General features: G+C 38.7%; 1 protein-coding gene across 1 annotated transcript; it reads right to left on the bottom strand.

The window, feature by feature from the left end:
* Positions 1–821: 821 nt before the first annotated feature.
* On the bottom strand, positions 822–24,924 carry ACTR6 (actin related protein 6). The gene is made up of 11 exons (XM_031650692.1): positions 24,745–24,924; positions 20,748–20,865; positions 20,055–20,123; positions 18,002–18,125; positions 15,560–15,695; positions 15,417–15,473; positions 13,425–13,523; positions 13,251–13,329; positions 6,667–6,838; positions 5,116–5,254; positions 822–1,472 (listed from the first exon to the last, which is right to left on the bottom strand). Exons 1-11 carry the CDS (start codon positions 24,906–24,908, stop codon positions 1,343–1,345), a joined length of 1,287 nt encoding a protein of 428 aa, XP_031506552.1. The 5' UTR covers positions 24,909–24,924; the 3' UTR covers positions 822–1,342.

Genomic DNA, 24,924 nt, shown 5'->3' with positions numbered 1-24,924 from the left:
TTGATTCCTGAGCACAATGACATAAGATAGAAAATATAGGAGCTATTTTGATGGCAGGGCTCTAGGACTGTCCCTGTTTCTGTAACTTAAGATTTCTAAAGTTACCCTGGTTTTTATCTTTCTTAAGGCTGTGGACCCAGCTTTTCTTAGACTTTATACACTATCCTTTGTCCTGCTGATAAATTTTGTTTTGCTGAAGATATAGCCCAAATGAGTTTCTACTGCTTGCAATCAGAAAAGCCTACCTGATCTATTCATTGATGTCACTGTCAGCTGTTACCTAAAATTGGAAAGCTGGAATCTTGACCACTTTAATGTTTATTGTGGATCATTGTTTTGGTTTAAAGGAGTTTTAAAAACAAAATGCTAACATTTGTATCAAGAGTTCTTGAACAGGCCAGGCGCAGTGGCTAACGCCTATAACCCCATCATCTCAGGAGGCTGAGGCGGGCAGATACTTGAGCTCAGGAGTTCAAGACCAGCCTGGCCAACATGGCGAAACCCTGTCTCTACTAAAAATACAAAAATTAGCCAGGTGTGGTGGTGGTGGCACACACCTGTAATCCCAGCTACTCGGGAGGCTGAGGTAGGAGAATCGCTTGAACCTGGGAAGCGGAGGTTGCAGTGAGCCAAGATTACGCCACTGCACTCCGGCCTGGGTGAGAGAGCAAGGCTCTGTCTCTAAATAAATAAATAAATAAATAAATAAATAAATAAATAAAAGAGTTCTTGCACAACCCTGAGTTAACTTCAAATCTCTTTTCATACATCCTAAAAAAAACAGTACTTTTATGAGTGAAATAAGATATTCTGCCAACACAGTAGTGACCAAAAAAACTTTATTAGCTTAGTCTCCACCCTTTTAAATGTACTCTAGGTACAAAATAAACATTATACACATAAAGATCAGTCTTTCCAACTCTAGAATGTATAAATAAGAATGACAGTTTTTAAATAAAATACTTTAGTCACAGTCACACAAAACTACCTTCTAAGGAAAACTGTCCAGTGAAGCAGTTAAATTTGTGTTTTCACCTATGAAGAATTAAACTTAAAATGCTTCATTCTTTCTTCTTTTAATGAAAAATAACCTACCCTTGGAAACAGCATAAGCATTGTTATGGTAGTCTAGCTCCTAAATGAAAATGTGGACTGAGTTACAGTTTACTATAATAACCTACATAAAAAGCCTTTGAAAATTAGCAATCAATCAAAGTATTTATAAATTCAAGCCTTTTTCTTAGGATGAAAGGTAACACAGTTCCTTAACCTCTTTTAAAAGGAACTTTGAAATTAAACCTTACGGTCACAACTAGTCAAGACTTTCATTCAAAAATGTTGCTTAAATATCAAATTTCTCTTCACAGACACTATGTCCATTTTCTTCATAATCTTCTCTTGTTACCACCATATCTTCAAAATCATCGTTCTCTGATATCAATTTTCCACCTTCCCAGGCATAAGTAATAGGGCTGAAAATAAAGGTATAAATGAACCCAGATGATTTTACAGTAAAACTGAAATGCCTGAAACATAAATTACTTATTAGGTTGGTGCAAAAGTAATTTGTGGGTTTTTTTTTTGCCATTAAAATGTGGCAAGCTCTACCCAACCCAACAGAAAATCATTTAAGGTACAGAAATAAGCATACATTTCATATGAGTAAAGCAACCCAAAAAGGAAAGGAACCTTGTTCACTGCTACAAAATAGTAAATGTTCCTTTTTCCCTATGTCCTGAATTTATGGACCCTCTAATTCTAAGGAAAAAACAAGAATATAAGCAAAAGACCAAAAGATGCCTAAAAAGAAAAACTGTCATACTGAGTCTAAATTCTGAATGTGGCAAAGATATGTCATCTCAGTAATTCTCATAGCAACCCATAAAATAGCTACTTTCTTTCTTTTTGAGATGGAGTCTCACTCCATCTCAACCTCACTGCCCAGGTTGGAGTGCAGTGGTGCAACCTCAGCTCACTGCAACCTCCACCCCCTAGGTTCAAGCAATTCTCCTGCTTTAGCCTCCCAAGTAGCTGGGACTACAGGCACATGCCACCACACATGGCTAATTTTTTTGTATTTTTAGTAGAGGTGGGGTTTTGCCATGTTGGCCAGGCTGGTCTCGAACTCCTGACCTCAGGTGATCCACACACCTCGGCCTCTCGAAGTGCTGGGATTATAGTCATGAGCCCCCTTTATAGATTTGAAAAATGAGGCTCAGAGAAGTTAAGTCTGGAACTAGAATTTAGGCTGGAACTAGGATTTAACTGAGAACTGTTTTCACAGTCTGTGCTTTTGCTGCTACACTTTGTTGCCTCTAATAAACGAAACAGAAAACACAGTGTATGATAAACAATTATGTGGGAAGACACAGACAATAGGTAAAATTAGAGCAAGTAAAACATCTAGTTTGGTTTTGCTATCTACAACCAAGGTTATACTTTGTGTTATGACTCAATTCTATTTCTACTCTTCTTTTTCCCCAGTTTAGAGTTTCAAATCTGAAAAAGGTAAAGAAAAAAGTTAAATCAATGTTTTCTAGTCAAGTGTAGTGGCATATACCTGTAGTCCTAGCTACTTAGGAGGCTGAGGCAGAAGGACTGCTTGGACCCAGGAGTTCAAGGTTGCAGTGAGCTGTGATCACACAAGTAACAGAGGGAGACTTTGTCTCTATTAAATAAACAAAGGTTGGTTATGGTGGCTCACACCTGTAATCCCAGCACTTTGGTAGGTTGAGGTGGGAGGACTGCTTGAGCCTAGGAGTTCAAGACCAGCCTGAGCAACACAGCGAGATCCCATCTCCACCAAAAATTTTAAAAATTAGCCAGGCATGGTGGCGCATGCATGCAGTCCCAGCTACATGGAAGGCTGTGGTGAGAGGATCACCTGAGTCCAGAGGTCAAGGGTGCAGTGAGCTGTGATCACACCACTGCATTCCAGCCTGGTGACAGAGTGAGACTCTGTCTCAAAAAAAAAAAAAAAAAAGAAACCCCAAAGCCAGGCGCAGTAGCTCATACCTGTAATCCCAGCACTTTGAGAGGCCAAGACGGGCGGATCACATGGTCAGGAGTTTGAGACAAGCGTGGCCAACATAGTGAAACCCCATCTCTACCAAAAGTACAAAAATTAGCCAAGTATGATGGCGTGTACCTGTAGTCCCAGCTATTCGGGAGGCTGAGGGAGAAGAATCACTTGAACCCAGGAAGCGGAGGTTGTGGTGAGCCGAGATTGCACCACTGCACTCCAGCCTGGGCAACAGAGTGAGACTCCATCTCAAAAAATAAAAAAAAAAGTAAAAAAACCCCAAAACCCAACTTGGCTGGGCTTAGGCAGAAGATTACTGAGCCCAGGAGTTGGAGGCAAGCTTGTGTGAAACAGTGAGACTGTCTACAGAAAAAAAAAAAAAAGAAGGTTTTCTTTTCTTTCTTTTTTCCTTCTTTTTTTTCTTTTTGTTTTTTTTAGAGACACGGTCACACACTGTTGCCCGGGCTGCAGTGCATTGATGCAATCCTAACTCACTGTAACCTCCAACTCCTGGACTCAAGTGATCTCCCTACCTTGGCCACCCAAACTGGTACAATTACAGGTGTGAGCCACCAAACCTGGCCAATAAATGTTTTCTTTATTGTATTTATTATATTTGCATTAAGCTTTTATAAAAATGGATTTATATGTAAGTATACACATACATTTATACAAAAGCAGTGGATGCACAATAAAAATTTATTTAATAAAATAATAAGACTTATTTCTGTGGATCCTTTGGCCTGTAACCTGTGCATGCAAGATAAAAAGCCAATATGCTTTATACTCTTAAGAACATATGAACATTAGTGGTGAGAAAAATCATTCCAATATTTTTAAATTGTTTATTCATTTATCTCATAGCTATAAAAGAAAGGGATACCAATGAGGGCCTTCTATGAACTTCTATTGATTTTGGAAAATTCTACTTTAGCTTTAAAGCAAAACTCTAGAATTAAGAGTCAGGTATGTGGGGTCTTGTTTGCAACTCTGCCACTAACACTAGAGGTGAGTTTTTTAGACATATATTTTGGTAAGAAGTCCTCACTCAAGGTAAGAAAACTGGGTTTTAATCTGATCATTGCTATTAACTCACTATAAGGCATTTGCCAACTCATGAGCCCTTGTTTCTTTATTTACAAAATACGAATATTGAATAGGATGATATATAAGCCCTTAGAGCTGTAAAATTCTACCTTTGTTTTTTTTGTTTTTTTTGCAGCGGGTCTGGGGGAGTTTAGTTAGTTTGTTTTTGAGACAGAGTCTCGCTCTGTCACCCAGGCTAGCATACAGTGGTGCAATCTTAGCTCACACCAACCTCCACCTCCTGGGCTCAAATGATCCTCCTTCCTCAGCCTCCTGACTAGCTTGGACTACAGGTGCACAGCAGCACATCCGACTAATTTTTTATAGAGACAGGGCTTCACCATGTTGCCCAGGCTGTTCTCAAACTCCTGAGCTCAAGTGATCTGCCTGCCACAGCCTCCCAAAGTGCTGGGATTACAGGTGAGAGCCACTGCGCCTGGCCCTACCTTAGTTTATTTTAACCACTAAAGTGGAAGTGATGATATGCACTTTTTCTCATATAACAGGGTACAGGGTAGACATAAAACAGTTTTGAATTTTAAAAACCTCATTAGAAAAATCATTTAAAGGAGAATTTTTAAAATTCTAAAATAATTTATGAATTGATAAAACTTATCACAATGGTTCAATTATTCAATTTCTATTCCTGACAGAAACTGTCAAGAAATAATACATCTCAAATAAACCATATAGATAATAGCCTGATTGCTTTGCCTATAAAAATCTTTTAGGACCAAGGCTGATTTACTACATGGGAGTAATCACCCCATATACTTAATTGAGCACCTATCGTGTACGAAACATTATGGTTGGCACTTTACATACTTCCATTTAATTTAGTGAAATGTAAGATTTATCATTTCAATTTCTGAAAGAAGAGAAATGAATATTCAGCAGGTGAAATAAATCTGCCACCGTGGGACAGCCAGGCTTTAAACTCAAGTCAACAGACCACCTTTTCTATACGCAGACTTCCATGTTTCATTTCTATATAAAACAACACTTACTTTTCAGGCAGCACAACAGAAACATCATAATCTGTTGGAGTAAGACATCGAACTTCTGAGTAAACCCGATCCCTAAATCCTGGGAAAAGGGAATTTCCTCCTGTCAAGACAATGTTCTTAAAAAAATGCGGCTGCATTTCTTTAAAAGAAAAAAGAGAAAGGAAAAAAGGCATTAGAAAATCTGTTTACTTTTCTGGAAAGATGTGGATGAGGGATCAGATAAGAAGCAATGAGGGATTAGAGTTACTGGTGGGAAATCAAATAAATTTCCAAGTCCATTCTAAGATTCGTAATGAGATTACAGTTTATACAAATAAAGACATTAAAGAGTGAAATATGACCTCATAGATCTTTAAAAGAAAACCCTAAGGTGAGGGGGGTAAACTACTGGCTACTTACTGTACACTCATGTAAGCCATATAAAAATGAGTGACACTGTAGTTAAAAAAAAAAGTTGATAATTATAATTATTATTCTCTAAAATGGGGGGGAGGGGTCTTGCTGTAGGCTGAGACTGTGAGCTATCATAAGGATGAAAAGGTCTTTCATGACATTTGAACTTACAAGCCCAAATCTCCACATTATCTCACTGAGGCAAACATATATGCTGTGCAATACTTACCTTTGATAGTTAAAAACACTCATAATCTATATTTAAAGAGGGGATCTAAGTATGAACACGCATTAAAGTTACATGATAGCAAATGTTAAGTATTAAAAGCCTTCAAAACACCACTGGAAAATCCATCAGGAATTAAGAGGTACAGACTGTCCCACCTAATGTTTCTGTTCAGTAAAACAAGGGCAGAGTTTCCTTATATTGACCTTGAGTCTCACTCTGCCATGACATTAAAGCAGTGTAGTACAAAATGTTGTACACATTGTGACTGCAACCTTATATAAAATGGGAAATATGAAAATAGCTGTGAAATAATTATGTACGGATAGCATTATTATTATTATTATTATTTTATGAGAAGAAAGTACATGGCCTGTGCTAGATTTTCTCCAATGCCTACTTCTTGTGAACCAGGGAGATATTAAAGTATCCTAAAACTCTAGAACACTATTTACTTAAGGCATGTTTCAGGAGAATCCAGAAATCACTATGAAACACCATATTCCAATCCCTTTAAAATTAATCCTGTATGTTACTCTAAATATAACAGAAAGAATAAGTCAGTCCACCAATAGCTGAAAACCATTAAATTGTTAAGTCATAAATTTTTATTCTGTACAGACCTGGGTTAAATGAAAACTTTTCTAAAATGGATATGGCAATTTAATACTCATGGAGAGATACATTTCTTCAAGTTTAAATGGACCATAATGATTTCTCCTCTATCAAATTTATAATCACAAGATAAAAAAAAGAAAAAAACTTAAAGATGAATCAAGAATTATTTAAGTGCATTATGAGATCTAGAAATCTCTGTAAATAAAACAGACTCACCAATTTCCCTGAAATTATTTAGAAGAAACAGCGTTCATAGGGCTTATGATTCTTTTTAAACAATTATAATTCTTTAGTATTTTACTCTATTTATGTACCTTCAGGTAGATTCTGAATTGAATAGACAATAGCTTCTGGAATTCCCATTTCTTGAATTCCTATATCAGAAGGATTAAAGAGTATTTCTGGAACAGCAAATCTCTCATTGGCCAAACGAAGAATCTGTTCCCCAGATTTGTATTTTCCACTCAATACCATCTCTTCCCTTGGCTTAAAGAAAAAGAAGATTAAAAGTTTAAGTTACATTAATAATATGCAATACTAATATATTAACCATGGTCTTGGAAGTTTCAGGATTCTCAAAATTGAGAAAAATGTGGCTGCCTTTACTGTTGCCAAAATCATACAAAACACAACTAAATAATTACTGACGCCAATATGGCTGTTCCTTCAAAGATAATTTGGCAGCTTTATTCCACACACTTTAAAATACAAAGAGGGCCAGGTGCCCTGGCTCACGCCTGTAATCCCAGCACTTTAGGAGGTCAAGGCGGGTGGATCACTTGAGCCCAGAAGTTCAAGACAGCCTGGGAAACATAGCAAGACACCTGTCTCTTAAGAAAAATAAAATAAAATAAAATACAAAGAAAAAAAAGAGAACAGACAAGAGAGAACTTGATAATCTATCTCTAATGGTACAATGATTCTAGTTCCTAGGGAACAAAGAACACACTCTAAATAAAAAAAAATTTACTATGTCTTGTGTTTCTACTGTCTACTTTCACTCCCCTAATTTAGGTGTTTACTGGATATGTGCCTCTATTCTACTAGGATTTCCCCATTCCCTTCTGGAAACAGTCTACATCTCTACATTTCTTTACTATGTATTCAATCTCTCTTCTAAATTAGTTTACAAATGATTTAAGCAAGTCCATGGTCCTTATCCTTGAAATTACCTTATAATTATAAGGCCTATGTATACCAAACAAACTTTAAACAACCATGACTCATATTTTCTTGTTATTTATTTTCTGCTACCCCACCCATTCTGTGAGCTGTAGTGCTGAGGGGGCTAGAAAAAATAATCTCCTCTCACAATATTCTAAATCATTAAAAATAACCGTCCCTCTCAATTTTACAACCATCAGCTTTCCTAGATTCAGGTAAAGACACTCATTTCATTTGACTTATTAATGCAGTTGTCCTCCCATGAAAGGATAGGTCCCAGTCCTTTATGTAAGTATAAAAATACTTAAAATATATTAAAACACTAGCAATTTATTAAAAAGTAACATATATAAATAACATTATAGATTCCTCAATATGATCAGCCATCTACTCTCTATTCAAATTTCAGCTTCCTGAGAGGTTTTTTTCTGCTTCCCAAATAAAAAGATCCTTCACTATTCTCTGTCACCCTGTATTATCCTTCATAGCTTATATTGTTCACCATCACATATCCACGAACTAGCGTAAAAAAGTACCTGGCACACAGTACTCAATAAATTTTTGAATAACAGTATGCAAGACAACAGCATATCATTCATTAAACATATTACATACATTATCCCACTGAACTCTCATATAACCCTGTAACACGGGCATATTTTCCTTTTAAAGTAATGATGCAATTGGGCTCTGCAAGAGCATATTACTTGTTCAAGGTCGTTCATATCATAACCCAAAGCACATATAAAATGTTCCTTCCACGATACTACCACTCATAATCTGGATATAAATGCTTAGATTTTGATCATTTGGGAATTCCATGCTCAAAACATTATTCTAGAATAAAAAATATCCTGAAAATTACACAATATTCACAAATACTCCAGGAAGAACAGAAAACTATAAATCACTTTTAACCCAGAAAACTATAAATCACTTTTAACCCAAAATACAGTTCTGTGTAACAAAGAGAAGAATATTATGCCTCACAGAAGTATTCTTCCTTCTCAAGCAGAATGGAAAATATTTTCTATGAATTTACAAATTCATTAAATTCCAGCCATTCACTGACTTGAGTTTAAGGGATATAAGTCATTTTGTCAACATTCAAAATAACCTGAGATAGTTGCAGACTTAGAGAATTTCAGTTGATAAAACATTAGAGGTTATCTAGTTCATAGACCTGATTGACAGAAGAGGATCATGGGACTTATTCTGGATAAAATGACTAACTAGGGGAGAGAGCCAGTCTAGATATCCTTGTTAAATGTTAGCACTAAAGCCATTAACCATTAACATGTAATCTGGAGGCTGGGCACACTGGTTCACACCTATAATCCCAGCACTTTGGAGGCCAAAGTGGGAGGATCACTTGAGCCCAGGAGTTGAGGCTAGCCTGGGCAACACAGATGAGCATGGTAGCTTGTCTCTACAAGTAACTTTTTAAAAACTTAGGCGTGGTGGCAAACATCTGTGGTTCCAGCTACTTGGGAGGCTAAGGTGGGAGGATCACTTGAGCCTGAGAGGCCAAAGCTGCAGTGAGCCGTGATCGCACTCCAGCCTGGGCTACAGAACAAGACCCCGTCTCAAAACAAACAAAAAATGTAATCTGGTACTATAAGTAGTTTCTGTTTTATTACAGTATAATTACAAAAGAGTATAATTACAAAAAGACTTTTATTTTAGACATAGACAAATGAAATTTTTAAGTGTCACTGGGAGCTGCTACTTTAGGTCATGTGTCAATGTAGGTCATGGTTACTACACAGCCCTCATAAAGTTAGTTCCAGTACAATTAAAGAAATGATCAGTGTAAGTTATGCTGGCTCTGCAGAAAGTGCTAATCAATGTTGAGGACGATTTTCTCAATTTAGGTCAGTCAAATTCATTATACATTAGCAGGCTTCCTCTTTCTGATAAGAAATAAAACTGGAATTTCTATTGGTTGTTATCTGTAAGGATATTACAGGCCTATTTTTATTGCTATTGTTACTAGTGTTAGTGCTAGAAAATCAAGTATGTAACTTCCCCCAACTACTTAAAAATATTCTTGAAACTATCAAAGTTCAAGTGTTAACAAAATCCTAGGAATAAAGGCTCTCAAATGTTTATTTTAATCAAGTATTAAAATCAAAACAATATACAAAATCCCAATATGTAAAATATAACTGTTTCTAAATCTTTAAAAAATTAAGATGATTTAACACAAAATCTGAATAAGGTATACATTTTAACAAAATTGACAAAGATTAAACCATTCTTTCTATAATAAACATTTGCTGTAACACTGTATCATCTGCCAAAAGCCCAGTTCCAACTGACTGTGTCCACTCATCTGATATTAAAATACACATTAGATATGAGAATCAGCAACAGTGTATCCTGAGTAAATTAAGTGCAGTCTATAACCAGATTCTGTTCACAAGGTCAAAGGCCAATAAGAAACCTTATACGGCTTCTGCCTTTTCTAAAGATGAGGAAACTAATGGTCAACTAGGAGAATAACCACACCTCTACTGGCTTATTGTATAAGGTACTCACTTGAGAAAACACGGCTTATGATTTGGCAAGGAAGAAGCTGGCAGAGTTTAGAAGAAAATGTCCAATAAACAAATAGGTTGTCATTTGCAGGGAAGGAGAGTTGTTCTAAAAAGAAAGATTTCCTAGTTGACTATCCAATCATCTGGAAGAGGTTTTAAGTTTTCAAACTTATGAAGTAAATAATTCTAGGAAGAGGAACTGAGAACATGGCTACAGGTTTTGTTTTGTTTTGAAGTGCCCCAAGAGATTCCAGTGACCAGTCAGGTTTAAGACTGGAAGTCACTGAGACTTTATTCAGATCCATCTCTGTAGAAATCAGGATTACTTTACCCCTGTTAACCCTACAGAGTACCATCAATTTTCCACAAGGTATCAGCTATAAAATATGACGATGATCAAATATTCCTAGTTAGAAAGAGGTTTGGTATTTAAATGTTTGGGGCAGTTTTCCTCGTCTTGTAAAGAAGAAAAAAAATCACACCTTCCGTATCCTAGCTAGGACTTGGGCTTCCAGTTTCTCTCCACCTGATGCATGCCCAGGCAACCTTTTCCCATCATGTATCTTAATTCCCATTTCTGAAAGCCAGCCTAGGTCCTTTCAAAAGGATCTGTTTCATTCTTTGTTTTTTGTTTCTTCTGTTTTTAAAGAGACAGGGTCTGGCTCTGTTGCCCAGTTCTGGAGTACAGTGAAATGATAATAGTTCACTGTAAAATCGAATTCATGGGCACAAGCAATCCTCCTACCTTGGCCTCCTGAGTAGCTAGAACTACAGGTGTGCGACACCATGCCCAGCTGATTTTAATTAATTAATTTATTTTTCCCGTAGAGACAGGGTCTCACTTTGTTGCTGAGACTGGTCTCAAACTCCTGGCCTCAAACAATCCTCCCACTTCAGCCTCCCAAAATGCTGGGATTATAGGTAGGTGTGTGCCACCACAACCAGTAACAAGGATCTGTTTCTAAGAACATAAAAGGATGATTTCAGTTTTTATAGGGCCCCAAGTGGTCTCTGAACTCTGATTCATGTTTCACCTCAATAATCTGGCCAAACAAAATTCATTTTTGTTTTCAGGCATACTAAGTATAAATAACTACATAAAACCCACGTATTCACCAACCAGCTTAATGTAACTTTACAGATAAGCTGACACTCCCCTAATTTGGTGTTTTATCATTCACACACATAGTGTTTTACACTTTTACTTCATATTTAAGTATACCTTAATAACATATTATTATTCTCACCAAAAAAAGAGAACATATATTATTCTGCATAGACTAAAAGTATACATAGCTTTCTAAATGTGCTTTTCTATGAAAATCAGATTTCTGAGATTTATTCATGCTGTTTATATAGGCTCTACTTGATTTCACTACTGCTTATTATTTTATTATATGAACATATTCAAAAATTATTCTCCTTCCATTAGTGGATATTTAGGCAGGACTCAATTTTTCACTATTTTAAAGTACACTGCAATGAATATTATAAATGTCTCCTTGTACAAATGTGCTTATGTTTCTAACCAAAGATTTTTAACTTCCCAACAGTCCTCATCAAGTTGGTAACCAGAAACACAAACTTCACATTTACCTAAACACAGAAGTCATTTTATCTGAGCTGATCAAAGATAAATAGAAATTATTTTGACATCCATGATAAACTGCTTCTCAACACTTTGAAACTCCATTGGATTTTGCCCTTTTCTAATCTAATCATACCAGACCAAACAGAAGTAAAATTTGGCCCTGGGTCAACCATGTCAATAATTTTCACAATAGGAAAATAACCAATTTCTAACTCAATTTAAACTAGTAAACAAAAATGAGTTAGCCATAATATACATAATGATACTGTTTATCTCCAGATTTGCCCTATGTGCTATCTTTTGGCTGATAGTTCTTTTTCTAAATAAATTTACTAAGAAATTTATCAATCAAATTTCACTTTCGCCTGGTGAAATGGCCAGCAGGAAGGTAGTAATCAACAACTCTCTAAGGGCCAGGAGCTGTGGCTCATGCCTGTAATCCCAACACCTAGAAGCCAAGGCAGGAGGATCATTTGAGTCCAGGAGTTTGAGGTCAGCCTAGGCAACACTGTAGGACCCCGTCTCTACAAAAAATACAAATATGAGCCAGGCGTGGTGGCACATGCCTGCAGTCACAGCAACTCTGGAGGCTGAAACAGGAGGATCACTTGGGCCTGGGAGGTCAAGGTTATAGTGAGTGCTGTGATCGCACCATTGCACTCTAGCCTGGGTCACAGAGTGAGATGCTGTCTCAAAACAAAAAACAAAAAACAGACAGACAAAAGAAAAGCAACTCTCTAAGGCCCTGCCAATCCCAGCTGGATGTGAAATTATTATATTTTTTTTTTTTTTTTTTTGAGACAGAGTCTAGCTGTGTCACCTAGGCTAGAGCGCAGTGGTGTGATCTCAGCTCACTGCAACCTCCACCTCCTGGGTTCAAGTGATTCTCCTGCCTCAGCCTCCCAAGTAGCTGGAACTACAGGCACCCGCCACCACACCCAGCTAATTTTTTTAATATTTTTAGCAGAGACGGGGTTTCACTATGTTGGTCAGGCTGGTCTTGAACTCCTGACCTCGTGATCCACCTGACTCAGCCTCCCAAAGTGCTGGGATTACATGTGTGAGCCATTGCGCCTGGCCTAAATGAAATTCTTTTCAAATCTAACTGAGGTGATCACTTGAAATATCACTGATTTTTTTTTTTTTTTAATTTTATAATAAGAGACAGGGGCTTGCTTTGTTGCCCAGGCCAGTGTCTTAACTCCCATCTTGGCCTCCCCAAGTGTTGGGATTATAGACATGAGCCATAGCAACCATCCATTGATGGTTTTTAAAAATTACCTTACAGGGGCCGGGCGCGGTGGCTCAAGCCTGTAATCCCAGCACTTTGGGAGGCCAAGACGGGCGGATCATGAGGTCAGGAGATCGAGACCATCCTGGCTAACGCAGTGAAACCCTGTCTCTACTAAAAAATACAAAAAAAATTAGCCGGGCGTGGTGGCGGGCGCCTGTAGTCCCAGCTACTCGGGAGGCTGAGGCAGGAGAATGGCGTGAACCCGAGAGGCGGAGCTTGCAGTGAGCTGAGATCTGGTCACTGCACTCCAGCCTGGGCGACAGAGCCAGACTCCGTCTCAAAAAAAAAAAAAAAAAAAAAAAAAATTACCTTACAAAAGCCCTTTTTAATTGTACTGAAGTCAGGCAAGACATAGTCTATCATTACTGTATTTTCTTCTCCTTTCAACCTGGAAAACAAAATTGAGATTTATGAAATATCCTAATTATGTGTAACATCCCCCAATAATCTACTTTCCAATTCTTAGACTGTCATTATACATACTTTGCAATATCCATGTCTCTATAAAAATCCTGAGACACATAGCATACATCTTCTTTCACTTGATTAATCACATGTGTTTCATCCATAACATGTAGCTGCCTAACAAAAATAAAAGTTGTAAAATTTGACACAGAAACAAATATAATTTACAATTATCTGACATTTTTTCTGGAATTAAATTTTCAGGCAACTGATTTTTTGAAATTTGAAATTCTTGAATGTGTAAAATAATTTTAACTTTATGGAATACTGTCACTTCCATTAATTTCCATACTATTCCTCTGAGGGTAGATATTAGTCAGTTTATAGGTAAGGAAATGGAAAACAAAGATATTAAGTGGGGTTTATCTAACTAAAAAGCAAACATCCCCCCGCAAACCGTTCTGAATAGAATCTGGCTACAATGCCTTAACTCTATGCACTTTCTTTTCTGATTATATTAAGCATTGTTGAGTCAGCACACAGTACCAAGCACATACAAGCTGTTTAATAATAAATATTTGACTGAGGGTGAAGCTTAAACATTGGCTTACTATAGAAATAAAGATGTTTAACAATAAACAAAAACTTTTCCACCTCCCAAAGTGCTGGGACTACAGATGTGAGCCACTGTACCTGGCCATAATTATTTTTAATGAAAAAATTGGAAAATGTATGGCATGACTGGGTGTGGCCATCCCAGTATTCATTCTCCCACCAGTATCTTTAAAATATATATGTGTATACTTTAAGTTGACATGTAATAATTGTACATATTTCTCAGGTACACAGTGATGGTTTGCTGGGAGCTGTGGCTACACCTGTAATCCCAGCACTTTGGAAGGCTGAGGCAGGAGGACAGCTTAAACCCACGAGTTTCAGACCAGCCTGGGCAACACAGTGAGAACCTGTTTACAAAAATTAGCCAGGTGTGGTAGCACATGCCTGTGGTCCCAGCTACTTGGGAGGCTGAGGCAGGATAATTTCTTGAACCTAGGAGTTGAGGATGCAGTGAACCATGAACACACCACTGCACTCCAGCCTGGGTGACAAAGTAAGACCCTGTCTCAAAATAAAAAAGAAACTCACACAGTGCATCAGATCAGGATAACTAGAATATCCATCATCTTAAACACTTATCCATTTTTTTGTGTTGGTAACACTCAATATCCTCCTTCTAGTTGTCTGAGACTGTAACATTCTTGCCAAGCTCAGGGGCGCGAAGTGCAGGTCAGTAATCCCAGCTACTAAGGGAGGCTGAGATGGGAGATCTCCTGAGCCCAGGAGTTTGAGACCAGACTGGGCAACATTGTGAGAACTTGTCTCAAATAACAATAATAGTAATAATAAAATTATAAAAAGAAAACAAACAAAAAGCAACTAACATTCTTCAAATAATAAACATATAGCGATGGAAAGCCAATCAGTGGTTGCCAGGGGTCAGTGACACAGTGGGGGAGCAAATATAAAGGAGTAGGGCACTTAGGGGAGCAAAGGGATACTGATGGTATGATACCATCCAAAGTTAATGTAACAAGAAATTGAGATTTAAGAAATCTACTTACGTGTTAAACACAATAAAATTAAAAATAGCAGCATAAGTTAATGTACAACATTTACTATTTTTTTTTTCCTTTTTTTTTTGGAGAGAGAGGGTCTCACTCTGTCACCCAGGCTGGAGTGAAGTGGTGCGATTTTGGCTCACTGCAACCTCCACCTCCTGGTTCAAGTGATTCTCATGCCCCAGCCTCCCAAGTAGCTGGGATTACAGGTGTGCACCACCACACCTGGCTAATTTTTGTATTTTTAGTAGAGGTGGGGTTTTGCCATGTTGCCCAGGCTGGTCTTGAACCCCTGGCCTCAAGTGATGCACCCACCTCGGCCTCCCAATGTGCTGGGATTACAGGCATGAGTCACCATGCCTGGCATTAAAAGTTAAGAATAATCTTAAATTACTTTAAGAAGTTCCTCCCCAGAGCCCCATCCTCCCAAAGAATCAAAGCTAAGCATCACCTGTAAGATATGATCTCCTTTAGATGATTGGTTAAGAGTTTTCCTCCCACATTTATCCTGAAAGAGGAGAACTCAAATTTAATTATTGCACATATCATTCTGTTTAATCTTTAGAAACAACATGAAAATTAAATGCAACTCACCGAATAATTGCTTCTTTTTTCTTTTTACTTCTACAGTAAGGAACTATATGTGTAAAGGAATATCCACTATCAACAATGATACAGCATAATTCGGAAGGATTATCTCGGAAATACCTATGTGCACTGAGAGCCCCAGCTATTTAAAAAAAAGATAAAGAAAAAAGTGAACAAAAATATAACACTACTTTAAAGAAATTAAAAAGGAAGAAAACAAAGACAAGCAGCAAGACAGAAATGTTCCCTTTAATTACAAGAAAAATGTTAATTTATAATACCATTCAGAACTGTCAAAAGATCTTTATAGTGTTTATACTTTAAAATACCACACTTACATGGTAAACATAATAAAAATCTGGTATCCATTTTTAAAGGTAAATATTCACTCCATAGTTTAAAATAATTACTACAACAGCAGCTCATTTTTACTGATCATTTATTACATGCCAGACTCTATTCTAAAATCTGTATAACGAGTGTGTGTGTTAATACTCAAAACAATTCCATTTTACAGATGAGGAAACTGAAGCTCAGAGAAGTTAAGTAATGTGCTCAAAGTCACACAGTTAGGAAGTACCAGAGCCAGGATTCAAACCTAGGCTGTGTGTCTGTACAGCAGGGTTCTCAACCTCAGAACTACTGACATTGGGGGTTGGATAACTCCTTGTTGTATAGGGCTTTCCTGTGTGTTGTAGGATGTTTAACAGCATCTTGGCCTCTACCCATGAGATGCCAGTAGCACCTTCCCAGTGATAACGATCATGGTTCAATGCAACCTCCACCTCCTAGGCTCAAGTGAACCTCTTGCCTCAGCCTCTCCAGTAGCTGGGACTATACACATGCACCACCAAGCCTGGTTAATTTTTTAATTTTTCTTTTGTAGAGATGGAGTCTCATTATGTTGACCAGGCTGATTTCAAACTCCTAGCCTAAAGTGGTCCTGCTACCTTGGCCTCCCAAAGTTCTGGGATTATAGGCATGAGCCACTGCACCTGGTTGAGATTGTGCCCTTAACCACTGCACATACTGCTGCTTATATGGACTTAAATTCTGAAAATTAAATATTTAAATACTTTCATTGTACCCAACCATGTCACGTAATCTAAGCCTGTAATAAACTTGCTTCTAGATGATATTTACAGATTGTTCTCCCTCACACTGGCAGCCTGAGCTACTAACATAATTTCAAACAATAAGAATTGGGCCTGGAGCCATGGCTTACGCCTATAATCCCAGCACTCTGGGAGGCTGAGGCAGGAAGATCTCTTGAGTCCAGGAGTTCAAGACCAGCCTGGGCAAGAAAATGAGAACCTGTCTCTACAAAAAATAAATAAATCAGCCAGATGTGGCAGCACACACCAGTGGTGCCAGCTATTTGGGAAGCTAAGGCGGGAGGATACCTTGAGCCCAGGAGGTGGAGGCTGCAGTGAGCCATGTTTGTGCCAACACACTCTAGCCTGGGCAACAGAGCCAGACCCTGACTTAACAAAAACAAACAAACAATAATAATTGCAAACACATAAATGACAGAAAAGATAACTACCTCAGAATCTTTCAGAAATGAGAAATATGTGGCTAATAACTTCTTTAGAAAGAAATGTTAGTAAAAAGATAAAATGAGAGATGTCTGACTATATAATCTCTGAGGGTTCGTTTAGTTTTAAAATTCCAAGACTTGCCAGGTGCAATGCCTCATGCCTGTAATCCCAGCACTTTGGGAGGGCAAGGCGGGTGGATCACTTGAGATCAGTTCAAGACCAGCCTGACCAACATGGTGAAACTCCATCTCTACTAAAAATACAAAATTAGCCAGGCATGGTGGCGCACACCTGTAATCCCAGCTACTTGGGAGGCTGAGGCAGGAGAATCGCTTGAACCCAGGAGGCGGAGGGTGCAGTGAGCAGAGATCGCTCCATTGCACACCAGCCTGGGCAACAAGACCAAAACCCGGTCTCAAAAAAAAAAAAAAAAAGTCCAAATCTAAAAAATGCCACACAGCATTCTGGAACTTTAAGAGTTTATTTACTCGGTTCATATCCATATTCACATTTCACATAACTCAATTTCTTTTTTTTTTGAGACAGGATCTCACTCTGTCACCCAGGCTGGCACGATCACAGCTCACTGAGGCTTCAACCTCCCGGGTTCAAATGATCCTCCTGTCTCAGCTTCCTAAGTAGCTGGGACTACAGGTGTGTGTCACTACGCCCAACTAATTTTTCTATTTTTTTGTAGAGACAGGGTTTCACCATGTTCATCACCAGGCTGATCTCAAACTCCTAAACTCAAGTGATCTACCCACCTCAGCCTCCCCAAATGATGGGATTACAGGTGCTAGCCACTGCGCCAGCCAAGAATGCCACTTAATATTTTGGGACTTTATAAATATTACCCTATTCATATCCATAGTCATGTAACTCAATTCCAGTGAAAACTTGAACTCACCATTTACTCTTAATACTGCTTGGAACTGGTATTCTTCAAATAGAATTTCATTCATTGATTCTTGAATTGAAGTGAAGTTAAAGTACGGTTCAGTGATAATAATATTAGTATCTAAAAAATCAACCTATAGGAGAAAATATTCCAAAATGTTTTATAATTTGTAGTGATAATTAACACTTGTTTTACATATACAAATTTATTTAATCCTCACAATAATCATGATAAGTCTTATTACTATCCTCATTTAATAGATGAGCAAACTGAGGCACAGAAAAGTTAAATAAGTGACCAAGGTTCATAGAGCTATTTAATGACATAGGTAAGATTTGAATCCAGGGAGTCTACTTACAGAATCCATGTACTTAACTATTACGCAGTTTTACTTCTCTTGGAGGTAGCACTAATAAAATGTTACCAGCCTGGCATAGTGGCTCATACCTGTAATCCCAGAACTTTGGGAGGCTGATGTGGGAGGATTGCTTGAGGCTAGGAATTTATGAGACCAGCCTGGGCAACATAGCAAGACCCCATCTCTACTAAAAAATAATAATAAATAAAAATTAGCGAGGCAATAAAAATTAGTGCATGCCTGTAGACCCGAATACTTAGAAGGATGAGGTAGGAGAATTGCTTCAGCCTGGGAAATTGAGGCTGCAGTGAGCCATGATTGTGCAACAGAGCAAGACTCTGCCTCTAAAAAATGAAAGAAAATAAAATGTTACTATAAAATTGTTTAAAGACAATTATGGAAACATTAATGAATGATATAACAAATATTGGGGCTGTTGTTATGTTTTTAAATAAAACGAAAACAAGGTCAGGCAAGATGGCTCAGCTTATAATCCCAGCACTTTGGGAGGCCGAGGCAGGCAGATCACCTGAGGTAAGGAGTTCCAAACCAGCCTGGCCAACATGGTGAAACCCCATCTCTACTAAAAATACAAAAAAAAAAAAAAAAGAGCCGGGTGTGGCGGCACGTGCCTGTAGTCCCAGCCACTCAGGTGGCCAAGGCAGGAGAATCACTTGAAGCCAGGAGGCGGAGGTTGTAGTGAGCCGAGATTGTGCCACTGCACTCCAGTCTGGGTGACAGAGCAAGACTCTACCTCAAAAAAAAAAAAAAAAAAAAAAAAAACAGACAGGACAGGACAAGACAAAAAAAAAAACAAGAGAAAATTGGGCTTGGTGCGGTGGTTCACGCCTGGGCAGATTGGTTAAGCCCAGGAGTTTGAGATCAGCCTGGGCATCTCTATTAAAAAGAAAAGAAAATCATATTAAAAAAATACTTGCAGATGTTTTATTTATGTATTTATTTATTTATTGAGACATAGTCTCACCCAGGCTGGAATGCAGTAGCGCAATCTCGGCTCACTGCAACCTCCACCTTCTGGGTTCAAGCAATTCTCCTGCCTCAGCCTCCCGAGTAGCTGGGACTACAGGTGTGTGCCACCATGCCTGGCTAATTTTTGTATTTTTAGTATTTTGTATTCACCATGTTGTCCAGGCTCGTCTCAAACTCCCAACCTCAAGTGATCCACTCGCCTCACCCTCCCGAAGTATTGGGATTACAGGCGTGAGCCACCATGCTTGGCCTGTAGATGTTTGAAATAAAAAAATAAAAAAAAAAAAGCTTAAGATATTCAAGTTTATGTAATTCTCTCACACACATTCTTGAGAAGTATTAAAACTTGAACATTTTCTCTGTATACCTATAATCACATTACAGACATTAAAAACAACAAAATCTTCCTGTAATATTCACGTATTTAGATACGTAAGCAAAGACGTCTTATTGTGAAAATTAAGATGATACAGTGAATTGATCTAGTAATAGAAATCTGAAGTAAAATTTTGAGTTTCATACAGACTATCTTTACTCAACCTCTACTTCAACATGGAAATTTTATTCACTTGCATTTATTATTTATTTTAAAAGTGACTTAAATTATGTACTGAGAATATATTCATAAGTTTATAAATCTTAAAATGTAAGTTATAATTTTTCATTACAATTAAACATGGAAATAGAATTTGAATACATACTCTAATTTGTTACCTGATACATTTCTTTTCCAAAAAGGTAATCCCAAACTTGTCTTTGAACATCCCAATTCACCAAGTAGCCCTAAAAAATATTTTTATAAATTTAAGTATCAAGACTATTTGAATAATTTTTAAAAATCAGATTATAAATATTTGAATAATATTTAAAAATCAGATTCTAAATCACTGATTTCTATCTATGGTTATCATTTCCAGTGTAATGCTGTTTGAATTTCTTTTTTTTAATTAAAAAAAATTTTTTTTATCATACTTTAAGTTTTGGGATACATGTGCAGAACGTGCAGGTGTTTGCTACATGGGAATACTGCTGTATGAATTTCAAACCAATTATGTTAGTATGTTTTTCTCCTTTAAAAAGTTAAAAAAAAAAACTCACAAATAAGCAATAACTAAAATGTCAGAGGTTCAAAAGACACACCAATATATATATACAGTCGCCTCCCTATACTTATTTTCTTACATTAATGTGTGCATACCACTTAAGAGTTAATTAAGTAAAAATCAGTACTCACAATAAGTAACTAAATCATGGTCATTTATTTTTACCCAAACAATTAAATTTTAACTTGGGTTTAATTAGGTTGTAGTTAAAATTTAAGTTACACACAGCCTTCTACATACAATTAAAATTATCTTTAAATTTAGGTCTACAATGCTAGAAATGAAACATAATTAATTGGATTACCTTTTGAAAAGGAAGGATGTAAAACAGTCCAGAAGGGTCTTTTATTTCATCTATCTGGTTGGCAGTAAAAGTTTTAAGACGTGCTGTTTTTGACCGGAACTGACAATTAGGAATAACCCTAGAAACAAGGAAACAAATAATTATCCCCTAAATATTTAGCTCCTAAAAACATTTTTACTTAACCACTACTCTTGATGCCAAAAGACTAGTGTATCCTAAGATTGGTATATCCAGTGTTTCTCATTCTGTCTTAAAATAATACAAAAGGCTGGGAGTGGGGGCTCATGCCTATAATCCCAGCACTTTGGGAGCAAGATGATCACTTGAGACCAGGAGTTAAGACCAGCCTAGACAACACAGCCAGAACCTGTCTCTACAAAAAATAAAACATAAGGCCAGGCGTGGTGGCTCATGTCTGTAATCCCAGCACTTTGGGAGGCAAAGGCGGGCAGATCACTTGAGGTCAGGAGTTCGGGACCAGCCTGGCCAAGAGGGTGAAACCCCGTCTCTACAAAAAAAAATACAGAAATTAGCCAGGCATGGTGGCACATGCCTGTAGTACCAGCCACTAGGAAGGCTGAGGCATGAGAATCGCTTGAACCTGGGAGGTGGAGGTTGCAGTGGTCTGAGATCGCACCCCTGCACTCCAGCTTTGGCGACGGGGCAAGACTCAGTCTCAAAAATAATAATAAAATAAAATAAAAAAGAAAAATACAAATCAGGCAGGCATAGTGATGAGCATCTATATTCCTATCTTCTAGAGAAAAGCTAAGGCAGGAGGACTGCTTGAACGCAGGAGTTTGCAGCTGAAATGAACTGTGATCCCACTACTGCATTCCAGCCTGGGTGGACAGAGCAAGGCCCTGTCTCTATTTCACAATAATAATAACATTAAAATGCCCCCCTCCCCCATTTTTTTTTTAAAGTTCAGTATGTAACAAGTTCTATACGGATCCTTTCTCTAGTAATCCTCAAGAAAAAACCCTTACAGGTCAGTATTGCTTCTGCCACTGCAGAGATGAGAGCCAGTATTTTGGTAAAGGTCTTAGTCTTTCTGGCTTTAACACAGAAAGTCTTAATACCATTTGGATTAAAGATTCACAAGTTAGGCCAGGCGTGGTGGCTCATGCCTGTAATCCCAGCTACTCGGAAGGCCGAGGTAGGAGAATGGCGTGAACCCGGGAGGCAGAGCTTGCAGTGAGCCAAGATCACACCACTGCACTCCAGCCTGGGCAACTGAGTGAGACTCTGTCTCCAAAAAATAAAAATAAAATAAAGAGATTCACAAGTTAAAAATTATGGCCATAAAAATTAAGGTTCCAGCTGGGCACGGTGGCTCACGAATGTAATCCCAGCACTTTGGAAGGCTGAGGCAGGCAGATCATGAGATCAGGAGTTCAAGACCAGCCTGGCCAACATGGTGAAACCCCATCTCTACTAAAAAATACAAAAATTAGCTGGGCATAGTGGTGCGTGCCTGTAATCCCAGTCACTGGGGAGGCTGAGGCAGGAGAACTGCTTGAACCCAGGAGGCGGAGATTGCAGTGAGCAGAGATCACGCCACTGCACTCCAGCCTGGGCAACAGAGCAAGACTGTCTCAAAAGAAGAAAAAAAAAAAAAAAAAGAAAAAGAAAAAATTAAGTTTCCATGAAGCCAAAGACCTTCAATCAGCAAGATGCTATAGGGCAGGGGTCCCCAGCTGCAGGGCTTGTGGTCCGTTACCTGTCTGTGGTCTGTTGGGAATCAAGCCTTCATAGCAAGAGGTGAGCACCAGGGTGGGGAAAGCGGGTGGGGCCATGAGCATTAACATCTAAATTGCATCTCCTGTCAGATCATCCATAGCGTTAGATTCTCACAGGAGGACGAACCCTATTTTGAACTGTGCATGCAAGGGATCTAGTTTGCACACTTTTCTTTGTGGGAATCTAATACCTGAGAACAGTTTCATTTCAAAACCGTCACCCAAACCCATACCCCCAACCACATGTTAAAATTGTCTTCCATGAAACCAGTCCCTGGTGCAAAAAAGATTGGAGACTGCTGCTGCTACGGGGTACAGAAGTAGCAACTACTTTTTTTTTTTTTTTTTTTTTTTTGAGACGTAGTCTCTCTCTGTTGCCCCAGGCTGGAGTGCAGTGGCCCAATCTCAGCTCACTGCAAGCTCCGCCTTCCGGGCTCAGGCCATTCTCCTGCCTCGGCCTCCCAAGTAGCTGGGACTACAGGCGCCCGCCACCACACCTGGCTAATTTTTGTATTTTTAGTAGAGACAGGGTTTCATCGTGTTAGCCAGGATGGTCTCGATCTCCTGACCTCGTGATCCACCCCCCTCGGCCTCTTGCTGTTTGCCATGAGCTTACAATCTGGTTTGGAAGCTCAACTAGAGCCATTATCAATTATACACATACAACACGACACTGGGATAATACTGTAAAAAATGTTTTATACCTGCTTGTTTCACTTATAATACTGTCAACATTTTCTCTACATGTTTAAATATTCTTTGAAGACATAATTTTAAGAAGCTGAATTTGTTAACAATCTCATGGTTGTATTTTGATGTATTTAGCCAATATGCTATTCCTGATTATTTAGCTTGCTTCCCATTTTTTGGCTGCCTGTATACGATGTCTATGAATAATACAAAGCACTTCTAATTAATTCTCTAAGTAATAATAGAATTACTGTGTCGTGGCCAGGCGTGGTGGCTCACGCCTGTAATCCCAGCACTTTAGGAGGCCGACGCAGGCAGATCACGAGGTCAGGAATTCAGACCAGCCTGGTCAATATGGTGAAACCCCCATCTCTACTAAAAATACAAAACTTAGCTGGGCACGGTGGCGCGCGCCTGTAGTCCCAGCTACTTGGGAGGCTGAGGCATGAGAATGGCTTGAACCCGGGAGGCAGATGTTGCAGCAAGCCGAGATGGTGCCACTGCACTCCAGCCTGGACGACAGAGCGAGACTCCCTCTCCAAAAAAAAAAAAAAAAAAAAAGAATTGCTGTGTCAGCTAGGTGTGGTGGCTCACACCCGTAATATCAGCACTTTGGGAGGCCAACGCAGGTAGATTGCTTGAGGCCAGGGACTGAAGACCAGCCTGGCCAACATCGTGAAACCCCGTCTCTACTAAAAATACAAAAAATTTGCCGGGCGTGGTGGCGCACGCCTATAATCCCAGCTACTCCGGAGGCTGAGGCGGGAAGATCACTTGAATTCAGGCTGCAGTGAGCTGAGATCGCACCACTGCACTCCAGCCTCGGCGACAATGATAACGATACACATTGCCAAAACGTTTTCCAGAACGGCTGTAACAATTTACATTCCTACTCAGTTTGATTTCCCTCTTTTTCAAAATAAATGAAAAAGGAGGAAAGGAGCAAGGAAGATAAGAATTTTTTTAATGCTCTGTTAATTTGATAAAGGGAAGGCGTGACTTTAAGTTTACTTATTTATTCAAACATATATTTTATGACTATACATGTTATGAATGCCATTGTATTAATAGTACTTCTGTTTAACTGACCTTACCAACTAGGTCGGCCAGTAGGCCAGTCTTCAAAGCCTCTAGATCCTAAAACCGTGATTTTTAGACTTTTAGGGGGTCATAGAACCCTTTGAGAATCTAATGAAACCTATAATCTTGTACCCAGGAAAATCCACATACACCCAAACACGCTGCCCACAGTTTCCAAAGGCTGATGAACTTTACGGACCCTTCTGTTAGGAACGCATCTCTAAAAGTCTATTTTCCTTGGCTATTTCCTCTTAAGAAATAAAACAGACATCCCACTTCCGGGGCCTCGCAGCCCAAAACTAAAACCAAAATCAATTTCAATTCAAAGCATCACAACCACCCACCCAGCTCCAACCAGGGAATCCCTCTGGCTAAGTCAGGGCCGCGCGGGGGCGTCTGCAGTTCATTGATGTCCGGAGATGAAACGTAGCACATGAAACCACTAGGCATATATATCTTGTCCCTCGGAGAAAGAAAGCACTTACGACACATTTTCATGGCTGTAACCGATTTTGGCGTTGTAAGCTCCGTTATCCAGCACCAAGGTCGTCATTTCACCACCAACCACACCGCAGCCGCCGTTGTTTTCCCTTTCCGACCCCTCTGCTCGAGCCTTTTCCGGTACTCTATGGTTTCTTGGGCGGAGCATTAGGACGCGCCTCTGG

This window comes from Papio anubis, chromosome 9, assembly GCF_008728515.1.
Source record: "Papio anubis isolate 15944 chromosome 9, Panubis1.0, whole genome shotgun sequence".
NCBI lineage: Eukaryota > Metazoa > Chordata > Mammalia > Primates > Cercopithecidae > Papio > Papio anubis.
Note: the sequence above shows the minus strand (reverse complement) of the source record. Positions and strands in the feature narration are given on the sequence as shown.

Excerpts from the sequence above, each read along its gene's own strand:
- ACTR6 (XM_031650692.1), bottom strand. The coding sequence starts at position 24,908 with ATGCTCCGCCCAAGAAACCATAGAGTACCGGAAAAGGCTCGAGCAGAG. Across the intron at positions 20,866-24,744 it reads TACAGCCATGAAAATGTGTC|GGTTATTCCTAATTGTCAGT; the intron begins GTAAGTGCTTTC and ends CCTTGTTTCTAG. Across the intron at positions 15,696-18,001 it reads AGCAGTATTAAGAGTAAATG|CTGGGGCTCTCAGTGCACAT; the intron begins GTGAGTTCAAGT and ends TTTTTTAAATAG.